The sequence below is a fragment of the Accipiter gentilis genome, chromosome 16, assembly GCF_929443795.1.
Source record: "Accipiter gentilis chromosome 16, bAccGen1.1, whole genome shotgun sequence".
Lineage (NCBI taxonomy): Eukaryota > Metazoa > Chordata > Aves > Accipitriformes > Accipitridae > Astur > Astur gentilis.
This window is the reverse complement of record NC_064895.1, coordinates 1,808,897-1,821,764: the sequence shown is the minus strand read 5'-3', so window position 1 is coordinate 1,821,764 and position 12,868 is coordinate 1,808,897. Positions and strand designations below refer to the sequence as shown.

At 41.8% G+C, this 12,868-nt stretch overlaps 1 protein-coding gene across 6 annotated transcripts in view; it reads right to left on the bottom strand.

Annotated features, from left to right (window-relative positions):
• Positions 1 to 12,868, bottom strand: part of DIP2B (disco interacting protein 2 homolog B) — a 69,592-nt gene that overhangs the window by 10,195 nt on the left and 46,529 nt on the right. For 4 of the 6 annotated variants that reach the window (XM_049818568.1, XM_049818569.1, XM_049818572.1 and 1 more), the window contains 19 exons: positions 11,823 to 11,946; positions 11,182 to 11,291; positions 10,363 to 10,465; positions 9,249 to 9,313; positions 8,882 to 8,975; positions 8,583 to 8,702; positions 7,668 to 7,782; positions 6,899 to 7,038; positions 6,549 to 6,685; positions 6,149 to 6,229; positions 5,537 to 5,664; positions 4,640 to 4,754; positions 3,457 to 3,658; positions 2,939 to 3,048; positions 2,721 to 2,801; positions 2,392 to 2,487; positions 2,029 to 2,152; positions 862 to 983; positions 138 to 249 (listed from right to left, as the gene is read on the bottom strand). In XM_049818568.1, the coding sequence (XP_049674525.1) occupies positions 138 to 249; positions 862 to 983; positions 2,029 to 2,152; positions 2,392 to 2,487; positions 2,721 to 2,801; positions 2,939 to 3,048; positions 3,457 to 3,658; positions 4,640 to 4,754; positions 5,537 to 5,664; positions 6,149 to 6,229; positions 6,549 to 6,685; positions 6,899 to 7,038; positions 7,668 to 7,782; positions 8,583 to 8,702; positions 8,882 to 8,975; positions 9,249 to 9,313; positions 10,363 to 10,465; positions 11,182 to 11,291; positions 11,823 to 11,946 (2,179 nt within the window). The remainder of the gene's footprint in view (positions 1 to 137; positions 250 to 861; positions 984 to 2,028; positions 2,153 to 2,391; positions 2,488 to 2,720; positions 2,802 to 2,938; positions 3,049 to 3,456; positions 3,659 to 4,639; positions 4,755 to 5,536; positions 5,665 to 6,148; positions 6,230 to 6,548; positions 6,686 to 6,898; positions 7,039 to 7,667; positions 7,783 to 8,582; positions 8,703 to 8,881; positions 8,976 to 9,248; positions 9,314 to 10,362; positions 10,466 to 11,181; positions 11,292 to 11,822; positions 11,947 to 12,868) is intronic. The other 2 variants (XR_007508313.1, XM_049818570.1) reach the window with 2 other exon arrangements.

Sequence of the window (12,868 nt, the reverse complement as noted above, 5' to 3'; positions counted from 1 at the left end):
TGGATGGTTTTTCTGAATATTCAAACAAATTCTTAAGAGCCATCCAGTTAGCATCTGAAATGTGGGACAGTCCCTTTGGAAGTCAATGATAACCCCTACGCAGAACTTCAAAAAGTCTTTTAGCCCATGGACCACACCTGTGTCAATGATGGTTGGCCAGGTTTTCACATCTACAGCAGCAGCTGCCTCTCTGGATTTCAGTAGTCTCATCAAGGTCTGGGTTGTGAGAATACAGGCAGCTTTGCTGACCTAAAAAGATAAATACTTACCAAAAAAAAAGAAAGACAAAAGCATGTCCCAGTGGCACTGTCATTGCAAGATTTGATGTTCAGAGAGTGTATTTTACCATCTGTAGCCACCTTCCCCCAGCAAAACTGCATTCATTTTTTTGGCTTTTGCAACACACTGCTCTCTACTCTTCCTTCACTAAAACCCCAAATGCAGACTAAAGTGCAAATAACCATGTCGGGACTTTTCAAGCAGGTGAGAACATTACACAGTCTCCATCTAGCTTTTCCCGCCATGGTCCTTTCCTGGTTACTGGGCTTGGAAAGTAACTAACAGCAGGATTTGCACTTGCCCAGCAGTAAGGAGCGTCAGTGCAAAATTTTAGGCGGTAACACCGCACGTTAGTATCTCTCAGAAACCACCTGTTTTGTAGCAATTCGTCTGGCCACATAAAGACAGGTGGCTCTTGCATTTTATGAACAAAACCACTGTCCTTCAGTTATAAGATGTGCTTCAGTCACTGCTGTCACATAAACAGCACGGGAGTGTGGACAGCTATGTTAACCACTCAAGTCTGAGAAGCTGAAGCAACAGTGCTCCAGCCATGCTCTCAGCTACAGCCCCGTTACTCACTTCCACGATCATTCGCACAGTGGGCAGCGTAGCAGCGAGGCTCTGAGCATGAGGTGGTCTCACGGTCACAGGGATGCAGCCAGCATACAAACAGCCATAGAATGCGGTGATTAGCTCAATGCCTGCAAGGACACGATAGGCTGTAGTGTAGGACACTGGTGGATGGACACCTTGGTGACGCCGGCCTTTCCCCACCAAGTACTTTTTCGCCAAGCATCAGTTACAATTTCCGTTAGAGGAAAGTACACACACTAGTCACTTCCACAGCACAGATGTGCAACATAAGCAGTCCAAACACCGGGGGGAGAACAACAAGGAAGCTAAGAAAGCTTGGGATAGGGGACTGGGAAAGTAGAGAAGACTGACCACACAGAAAACCGTATCCATCTTACAGGAAAAGAACGTCCCAAGTGCCAAATGACTCAAAAGTCAGTCAGGACAAGCAGAATTGACTGGTAGGGCAAGAAGTACACACACCAGAGAACATCTCTCACTAGCAGTGAGCATCTTACACACGCCAAGTGATAAAGCTGTGTGCTACTGGCCACAGCAGGCAAGACTGCACTTCCCACTGTTCCCAGTCTACTGCTGTAGAAAAGGCACCCAACAGTCTCAGAGAAAGTGCCCATTTTCTGCACAGCTGAAGGCGATGGCACCAGTTTCTACCAGAAGCCACCCTGCCATTTCTCATAGCAAACTACATGCTCTCCCTGGATGAAAAGCTGCCAACTGGCCACGTGACTTCGGACAAACAAGATCTGCGTAGACCAGGAGCTGAGGAGTCTCTGGGAGGGTGACTAGCACAGTTCTCAAGCACATGCAGTGCGGTCACAAGTTTCTAATAACCTTGTAGTGAACATATCATACCAGAGGATCTTTGATAACCACAGAAGTCTTTGATGACACAGCAAGATCTAGCCAGCAGTAAGAAGGTACAAATTGGCTTTTCCAAAACTCTAGAGAAACAAAGTTTGAGTCCTGATACTGCAATTGCAAGACATTAGGACAGCCCTCTCCGGAGTCAAAACTACATCAGTGAGTTATGCAGTCCTTAAGGCATTGCTGTTTCAATGATCTCTCCTATACTTGCCGATCTCAATGAGATTTCAAAGACAGACCATGCTGCATTTGTACAGTGGGATGCAGTCATTATTAAAACTTGCTTACCAGGAGGATAAAGAAGCACCACATTGTCTCCTGCATTGAGATGTCCTTTGTCACACAGAACTGATGCAATTCTCTCAGCCTTTTTGTGCAACTGAAGGCAGGTGGCTGTGCACACAGTGGTTCCCTTGAAAGGAGACAAAAATGTTCTAAACAGGGCCTGGCACAACACACATGTCAGTAAAATGGCCACTGTAAAAAAAAAAAAAAAAACAAACAAAAAAAACACCCCAACTTGCTTGCTAGCGTCAGTCTATAGCTACTAGTTATCTATACCTATAGGCTGCTGGCATTCATTGAACCAATTATCCACTACAATATCAAAAAGATAAGAGATGGAGTTAGATCTGCTCTAGAAAATTCTACCTTCCAGGGAGTCAGTTCAGGTCTTCTTGCACCAGAACCTTGCCAGAATATACTCAACAGGGATACACCATTAAATGATACAGGAACCAGTGGGACCTACAAACACGCTCAGTTTTAAAATGAAGCATTGAACCATGACAGTCAATTAGATGAAGTGACCTATAGGTTCAAAGGTTCAAATTTTAAGTTACAAATCTATGGGCAAAATCCAATACAGAGACTAAATAGAGGGCACTGGAGTGGGCAAAAGATTTTAAAGACAGTCTCAAACTTGCGCTGAATAACATGCTGTGGACCTTAAAAAAACAACAGCTCAGCACTGACTGTACCTTGGCATTTAATAAAAGGAAGAGTGGGTGGTCAGGAGTTGCTTGAGCTCTCCACTGTAATACCTCTGTCAGGAACTGGTGCTGAAACAGAGAGGCAGTAATTAAATACTAGTGCTTCTACTTCAGAGGCAGTACTCAAGTGCTTCATATTGCTGCTTTGCATTCAGCTGTAAGGTAAATTCTTTCCCATTCTCTAGCTATAACAAACACTGATTTACCTTTTTAACTAAATCATTGTCTTCTATTTGACCAAGATCTCTTCCAGAGGCTTGAGCAATACGCTTCCCAGCAACCAGGTTCCCCACCATCACAGAGGCAGGGCCAACGCCTGTTGATAAAGAACAGCCACATGAAATGTGGATTTTTAATGCAAAGAGGAAGGAGCTGCCTAGAACTACAATCTGCAGGAAAGCAAAGGTACAAAGATTCTCTGTAGGATCCCACTGCTCCTGAGCATGAATGCAAGAAGAGAGGCAATGAAAGCTCACTGACGAGTTCAGAAGGCTTGTCTCCTATTCATCAGTACAGAGAATCCCAATGAGTTCAAAGGTAGGAATCAAAATTCCTGACCGACACATGCAAAGAGAGGCCTCAAACACACCTCAGCCATGGGCCACAAGACAAGCTCTGATCCCCAGCAAGAAGGACACTCAGTGTCAGAGGCATCACTCAGCTTCCTAGGTCTGAGGTAGCGAACTTCAGTTTACTAACATTAAACAAAAGGGGTTCATGTTACCTGGTTGTTTCTGCCTGGGTTTTGGCAAGTTTGTCACACACGTGTGCGGGCACATGAGGATGTTGCATGGATGCAGAGAGCCCTCCAGAAAGTGCTGTTTAGTTTGAGAGATATGGATCCCTCCCAATGGAGTTTTTGGCAATGTGTTGGCTGGCACAAGAGCAAGGCAGTATACACCCACTTGGTGAATGCTGTCAATTGCCTAGAGAAAGGAAAGATGGTCACTTGAATTCTTGGTACTACTGAAGACAGTCTACTGTTACTGGCTGGACTGACATACTGCAAGACAAATCCCTGCATTTATAAGGTATTGGAGGAGCAAGTCAGTCAATATCTTCCATTTCACCTCTGTAACATCAGCAAGCCCTATGGTAAGAGTTCAGTGCTTGTCAGCATCCCTGCCTTTATAGTCCATTTCATATACAAGAAATCCATTTTTAAATCTTTCATGACCAAAATCCCCAAACATACACAGTTGCTTGATGAATCGTATCATTTTTGATCTTAGGGTTTTATCCGTCTCCTCTGAATCATCACACTCTGTTCCCTTTTGTCCACCTCAGCATTTAGGCATCTAATACATTTATTCAGACCACCAGATACTTCCCTAATTTTTCTTCCCAGTTTGCATACGTCACAACCTGAAACATCATTCCAAGGAATGACATACATGCAACGCAGGTAGCTCTCAAGGTAAGTATTTTCTACTCATTCTACTTTCTTAGGACTACACTCATTTGGCTGTTTTAACCTTTCTCTGCTTACTGTCTCCCAGCTGAAAATGCAACTCCAAAGATAAGGGCAGCTTTAAAGCATAATTTTGAGCACCAGCATGGTCCAAGACTAAAGGCAGAGCTCCTAAGCATAAGCACTGGGTCTGCTTTGCAGTGCTGACAGGCAACTGTGTTTCTCTACACAGTCATCTTGCTAGCATAATGCTGACCACTTTGTCAGAGTCTACACTACTCAGTGTTGCAGCCGTTTTCCGAGGACCTTCAGGACACAATAGAACAGCTTGTACGCAGCAGATGTACCCAGCTTGTGACCCTGTAAAAATACCTTGTGCCAAGAGGGATCATGAGCCTGTGCTCTTTCCATCTGGGGCATGCTGATGGCCTCTGATCTGCCCACACACTGAAAAACTGCACAAACTCACCTCGTCCACCTATGTAAGTGGGCTTACCTGCAACACTCGACTCATCCACTGAAAACTGTCCTCTTCAGAGGCATCTGGCCTCTGCTCTGCAACCACCACAATCCTCTCATCATAGAAGACAGATACTGAGAACACAGCAATCCTAAGGAAAAGGGGAGAGCCATATTGGCACAAATTCCAGTTTTACTCCTTGGGAATAGGAAGCCAAGGAAACAGACTAAAGACAGAACTCATAAAAAAAACCCCATGGGGCAAAAATAGAGAAAAAACATTAGACAATTAAAATTGAGTCAAAAAGGAAAGGCTTTGTGAAGTATGTAAGGAATTAATTCCACCTTCTGATGAAATTTCTACATAGCATAGTCTCCTGTCCTCTCAACCTGCTATCACATTTCTGTTCCAACCTGTGGCAAATCACCAATGCAATAAAAGCTTTAAAAGTATCTACATGATGTTGGGCGGCTTAAAATCTCCTGTTAAGTCTTAGAGACATGAGCTCCAACCCTGCCTGAGGATCTAGAAAAATATGTCCACAACTGCTAAATAAAATTAAATATTTTTGGACATTAATGAAACTCTTCCTTGCTGCAGAGCATCAGCCAGCAGCTAAGTACTACAGAGGCTTAAAAGTAAATTCTATAGAGACAGAGAATTAAATCCTCCATGTGGCTGACTTATCTTGTTACTTGATTCCTTCCCCTAAAGTACACAGACTTGATGAAAAGCCAAACAGACAGTGGGGAAAACAGACATGTGCTGGGCAGGATCAGGCCAATTACTGTCTAAACCAAAACCATATTTACTTTAACTCAGCTACACAAACAAACCAGTTACTGAAGAGAAATCGAAGATCATACTAAAGATCCTGTTTCACTGTATTACATGCAGAAACTTATGGGGAGGGGCAAGGATTATTTTGCTAACCTTCCTCTGTAAACTGTTTTTATTGACTCTACTGCCAATCCAGTTGCTACAATGTCATCAGCATTATGTCTACGTCCGCTAACTGTCAGCAATCCATCCATTTTTCCAACCACAAACACCAAACTGCCCTGAAAGATAAAAAGGTATCTGTGAGTAACTTACATAAAGCAGATATTCAAATGTCTTTGATGACTTGCGTATTTCATAGCTATAGCTAGATAAATGGAATTTGTATAAAAGACGTTTTCTTTCTCTTTGAATTACGTAATTTATGACTAAACCAGGAGAAGCATCCTAGCCACTCAGTGAGACAAGACACTCCAGCACGCATAGCAGAACTGCCATACAAAAAGTTTCTTACACTTGGTTTTAGAAGAACTGGCAATCTCAAAATGTAACAAGCAACACAGTAAGGCACTGCAATGACCACATGCTGGTAAAGCAAGGGTTCCTACTGGCTCAGGCAAACCCATTAACTCTCAACTACCTTATCGACAGCAAAGCTATCCTTACACATACTTCTGTACCCAAATGCTTTTCTTTTAAATATTGAAGGCTACTAGCACGAACAAAAGAATACAGCAATGCAAGCTCAAAAACTGTATTACGTACAGGTCCAACAAAACCCAGCAAGCCAGAACGGACAAATGGCACATCACCCACTGGAGAGCCTGCCGAATTCACAGGGATAACCTGCAACAGATGGGAGGACATTGGAGGCAAAGTGGATTTGCCTGAGGACAGAAAAACATTCCTCACATCAAGAATTGCACTACATGCGAGAGAAGTGATGAGGAGAAGGGGAGGGAATTCTTGGTACAGTCATCGTTTTAGCAGTGCGGGAGATCTTTATGAAAGGGGAATGCTGAATACTTCTAACTGTAAAGAGTTTTTCAGGGTATCTTTTTAAAAAAACAACATTAACACTTAAGTTACAAACCCAAGAGATTATACAAGGCTATTGGTTCTACACAGAAAATGGGGAAAGAAAGACGCATTCTACTATACATACCTCAAATGTATTCTTTGTCACCCCTGCCAACCCGTAATACATCATTCCTCCTGCTCTGGAGCTAACACAGATTTCACCAATCTCATCTGTTTTACAGAGCTGAGGTGGTCCATCAGGTTTCACTATACACATCATTCCTAGGACAAATTACGCATTGTTAAAATAGTCCCCAAGATTTGCCTTGTACAAGAACTGACACATTTAACTGTCACAGATATGACAGCACAGTATGGGGACTGCCTAACCTCCCCCAACACTGAGGGTGAATACAGGAGAGAACATTTACTGGTTCTTTTTCTAAAACGTTCCAGACCATTCACAAAAAGGTCTTATAGGAAACACATTTTTACCTCCTGGCATCACATGGCCAACATCCTGGACAGTGAGAGCAGAGTTTTTATCTTCAGTGTTGACACGAATCACACCAAAACTCAGCCCATTCATGGACAGGATGGCTCTTCCAGGCAAAGGTGCCCCAGGGACCCCAGGCCTTTGAAGGACACGAAAAGAATACACTAAATCAGGCATACAGGCTATTATTAGACTCAGATGAAGATATCGCAGCAACAGAAATATGCATATTTCAGTGTCTTTTCTTCGCACAGAAAATTTAAAACTGTCAGATGACAATAGAGACTGCCTCCCAGAAGAGCCACATTGATCAATAAGAAACTGTGTTCTTGGGCAAGTACAACTCTTCTTCCAGCTCTTCAGCTTACCCCATGTTAAACACTAGCTCCCAGGCCAGATGGTTACAGGGCTATTTATTACAGAAGGCAGCAATGGACAGAAACCGACTATGAAAATGACTGTCCAAAGTGATACCAAATTTAATCTCAGATTCAAGAATACCACGCTAGCTGTGTAAATCAAGAGTAAGAAAAAGCAGTGCATAGTTCTTACAGGCACTGTTGAGCTGTCACACATCTTAAAGGAAAAAAAAATTAGCGCTCGTACCTTAGGAGAAATGTTTAACAACTTGAATACCTGAGCACGCACAGTAAATGTCAGCGGAGCTTATTACATGCTTAAGTCAACTATGACCAACTGATGTGTGAACAAACTTCAGCCTGGATCACTTAATCTAGCAAATAGACTGCACTGCTGTATGCCCATTACCTCCGTATTGCAATAGTCATTGCTTCTGGAGATGTGGCACATGGACAAATTGCCTCTGGTTTAAGCCCATGGCTCTGAAACAAGCTCAGGAAGGCATCACATGAGGAAACAGACCCTGGAAAGAAAGAAAATATGCCACTATGACTTTACATAATTTCATTTTTAAAATTGTCGTAAAATAACCTAGAAATAAGTGCAGTGTATTTGCAGAATATATATACTGTACCACTTCTAAAAACTCCAGGTAGCATGATCTTCCAAGATAGCAGCCACGAAGGAGCTTAAGTGCCTACTAAATGTGACTTGGGAACAGGCGTATTCTCTTGAACAAGTCTGCTTTTCTCCCCTGGTTTGCTTTAGAGTTGTTACATGCTCACGGTACAATAGGCTTAAAATATTTTCCAAACCTCCAAAAATTAGTGCGTGTAGGGTCTATTTCCATGCAGTGTGTATAATCAAAACAGGTCTAATGGTATTCCAAGTATCCCTTCCAGTTGGTGCCATCTAGACAAACATTCTTTAAGCCTTTTCACTAACAGCATTCCTTGCAGATTTTTCTGGGGATTTTTTCCCCTCCAAAGTTCTTCTTAAAAGCCTTTACCTTATCCCCTGTTAGCAATTTAAAACTAATCTCACTGTGTTGACCAGATTTCTGTTTTACACACAAGAGCTTCCCATTCAACTCTCCTGTTTCTTACTTTGGTATCTTTCACAACTCGTACTCAAAGGATGAGAAAGCACAGAAAACTCCTTGCCCTGGTGGCTCAAGTACCACAATCCACAGCCCTGTGTTACTAGACAGCTGCCCTAACTGAAATCTTCTCAGAAGTATCTACAAAACGAGCTAAGCTTGAGCCTGCGAGACAACTAGCTGAGAACCCTCTCTCCTGAAAACAGCAGGATGCGCATACTCACAAGGATTTGCACCATCAGTTACAATCAGCATGCGTAGAGAACTCAAACTGACGTCTCTTTGGTCTCGATGGGCCATCATGGCCCAGTGCAAGTCTCGACACTTGACTAAAGCAACTTTTGCTGCAAACCAACACAAAAAAACCACATAAGGACAAATAAAAGCTTTCCATGAGTCATCTTCATATGAATACACACTCCAACACTCCTAAAGGAGAAAATTCTCACAAAAGCAAGCAAGCCTCAATTAATTTCCCTGTGCTCATTTACTCTGAGAACTTCAAGCTAAAGCCCACAGTTACCTTTGTGGGCATGAACTCTCTGCACCCATGACAGCGGACAGGTTTTCATCACAGAATAGGGCACACTGACAGTATGCAGTTTGTTCATTACATTCTGAAAAGCAGAAAAAAGATTTTTAGAAAAGGGCTCACAAAACCTATTATGAAGCAGAAACAGGAGTCACCCTCACTCCCCATCAACTCCTACCCCACCATGAATTCACATAAGTTTACTGAGGATGATTCCACACTTCCTCCAGAGAACTGCAGATCTAGCAGGGAGAGAAATGGTTGACTTAATAGGTAATGGTCCTCAACCATGTCCTCAAATGCTGCAATTATAAAGAGTTATGAAATGCTTCAGAAAGTCTTTACAGGTTCAACTCACCGTTAGAATGCCATGCCACAACCCTGCATCCTTCTTAAAATCCAAAACATTCACTATCGTTTCACCTGGGAGAAGAAAGTTGTAGTTTTGAAGTGAAATGTTCCAGGACAGCTGTAACCATTATTTATGCTAGAATCTGCACATGTTTGAAACTGTCATTTGAATCTGTCAGATCTGCTCTAAGAAGTACACATAGAGCAAGCAAGTGCAGAGCCTTGTTTGTCTAATTATACATTTCACTAGTCAGAGCTCCTTGTTAGGCAAAATAACGCAACTGAACATCAATTTAAGAGAAGGAACACATCCCAGAAAGTTGCAAGAAAATTACATTCCAGCCTGTAATGTACATCAGTAGAACAGAAAGGGTCTTAACCTCATTATGCATGAGCAGGAGCAGGGGAAGAGAGTAGAGAACATCATTCAAGCACTGACTCCCAGAAGCAATGGAAATTAAAGTGATGGCTTCCAAAAGACAAACTCTTCATTTTAAAGTACCATGACATACAGCTCTAAAAATAAAGTTTCAGTCATGAATATATAAATTAGCTTGATTTACAAGGCAGACCAGACTAAAACCATATCCTATAGCAGAACTCTCTGTACTCCCATCAGCAATTTCCAATCTCCATTTCTGGGTTAGCCTAAAAGCCTCATGCGACTAGTACGGAACCAGTTTATGCAAGAGGTACTTTAATATTTACACACACTATCAAGAACAGGAGTTTGGAGGTACATTTTAATGGGTGATCAGTACAGTGAGAGGGAGACCCAAGCTCATTGGAAAATGCCTCACTTCTGATTCATCTGCTCCCTTTTTGATTCATCAGAACAGACTTGTTAACTTTCTAGACACGATGCAAATCCCACTTTTTACTCCTCTTCACTATGGTAATGAAACTGATGTAGTTTTGGATGGAAAAGATTACAGATAGTCTTCACTTTTGTGGGAGAATTAATCTGCAGCTTTTTCTTTTACTTTTTCTTTACCTTTTTTTACAGTAGATACTATTGTGTATTGGTTACTCATAGACAGCTGTTAAAAATATGAGCGGCAACCACTGAAAATGATGTTGCTGAACCTTCCTTCTTTTGATGTTTCTGTGACATCACATACCTTCAGAATAGTTGCAGGCCTGAGACAAGGCTTGACAGTGAGACAGCATGGCAATTCGAGACACCGTAACACCCATAACACTTCCCTCTTTGCTTGTCTTGTACTACAGAAGAGGAAAAAAAGTCAGGGTGTGACTCTGGATGCCACATATGAAGGAAATTAAATCACGGAATCCATATTAAATAAAGTTTTGTTTCTCTAAAGCTGCTAAGACATACTCAAAAAAGTACCTGCTTGTAGAAAGGTATCAGCAAGGTTCACTACTGACAAGATAGTTATTCAGGTAGCAAACATGTTCAGATAACTCCAGAGAGATGTGAGATAAAGATGACAATTGAATGTGTGTGGGTTTATTTCCCTGTTACTGCTTCTCGCAACATCTCTTCCTGGTCCCATTAAGTATAGCCGAATTACTGTTACTACTTAAACCACTGCAATTCCTAGAAGTTGCCTTACTGAGGTGTACAAATGAAAATAAGCTCTGCTAGGAAGAACAGAAAATTAAAAATGCTGTTGGCTTAAGTAGTTTCAGCAAACTATGTTATCAAGTACAGTATCTCAAAGAGCTCAGTTGTCTCAATTACTAGCTTTCTGGAACAAGAACAGTGCTCTCCAATTCATTTTGAGCGGCGCTCAAGGCCACAAAGATATTCAAAACTAAAATAAGCTTCACAGCAGGTTGTACACAGTGAAAGACTTGTTTCAGCGGCTAGAAACTGGGAAGTTTAAGGTAGTAAGGCAGAAGTATTATCTCTCCAGTGATTAGAACATTACATTCAGCTCACAGAAACTACTTTCTATTCCCCATTCACTACTTACCTCAATATATGCTGGCTCAGTTCCTGCAGCTGAGATGTTGGGCTGCCAGTCCTTGGGAGATTTGGAAAGATATTTTGAATCTGTCACAACCCATTTGAGTCTGGGCCAACCTAGAGCCAAAATTAAAGTGGAATATTAATATCAGTTTATTTATTGAGGGATTTATATTCTGCAAGAATACACTAAAACCCCATCATTTGTCCAAGTTCAGTTACACAAGCAAAATACCAATCCAAGCCAAGCTACTAGCCAGAAGGTTCATCTCATTTCTCATCAGGGAGTTCACTGGGCAACAAGGTACTTCCTCTACTCAGGAAAGATCCCCGCAGTATTTCTAAACATAGCTTGTCGTAGCATTAATAAAACTGCTTTTGAACCTGCCAAATGCCACTGAAGGGATCTGAGGACAGCCCTGTCTTGTAAGGTGGATTCATCGTGACTTCCAGAACACCAAAGCAATTCTGTCGGACAAATGGATCAATATACACCATATGCATAAAACCTACAATAGTCAAGTGGTGCTATCAGAAAAGTTGCTCCCTTTGGCCCCCACAAAATGCATTCAGACCTCTGTCAACTACTTTCAGACAGCTCAGCTATAGCAAAAGTACAATCAAAAGCAAGTATATAACTGATCTAACCTTTAAATTGCACAATTTCTCCATTTTGGGTTTTTGGAAGCCCTTTCAGACAAACTTCAGTGGTGAGGGCCAAAGCAATACCACAGCTTCCCAGCAGAAAACCAATCTGCTGACCACCAGCATCCTGAGGAAGAGAGGGGAAAAAAGTCATTCCTGTTCAAAGATGACATAAGTCAACCTTCCCCTTACCAAAATGCAAGGTTTGGTAATGCTCTGGTAATTGGGTGGTAACATTATGGATCACATGGGGAGGAAAAAGAAGAAACAACCCAGGCCCACAAACACTCTTTCCTTTGGTTTGTCCTTCTTTGCCTGCATCCGATATCTGGCAATGGTTTGAAACTCAGATGACAACCACTGTCTGGCACGGATGAGTACAACTGCTTCTAAGCTTACATAATAACACATTTTGGAAGATGATATATATCCAGCACAAAGGCCTGCTGGGTGAAAATGGAGACATACCTACAAGCCAATAAAAGTCCATAGGAAAATAAGCCACCACAAAAATGCAGAAGGGCTACTTACTCTTCTGCATATCAAGTCTGCTTTTTTCAATTCATTTTGTTAAAAAATGAAACAATTATGTAACTGGGGACAGATTGCAGAGAAATTGGGTGATTCTCAAAGGGAACTCTTTATGTATAAAAGAAGTATTATACTGGCAAGACTAAAATGCACTGAATGTGAAATCCACAGAAAACAAGTGCTCATGCCCAGCATCTAGGCATTGAGCATACAACATTTATTTTCATTAATGGAAGCCCAGATGCTTCAAAGAGGAATGATGAGGCAAAAAAAGCAAAACGTATAATTAAACTGAAATAACAAGGCCTCTCTTTCCCCAGGAATTAATTTCTATTGCACAATGATAAAAACACTGAAATGAAGTAGCTCACTAAGAAACCTGATTGGGCAAATACTGGGAGAAGTTTTAATTTTGTATTTGGTTGCTACAGCAGTTGTCACATTACAGACAAATCAAAGCAAAGCTCTGTGACTCCCACAGTATTACCAGACCAGCTTACCATTTCATTACCACCTCT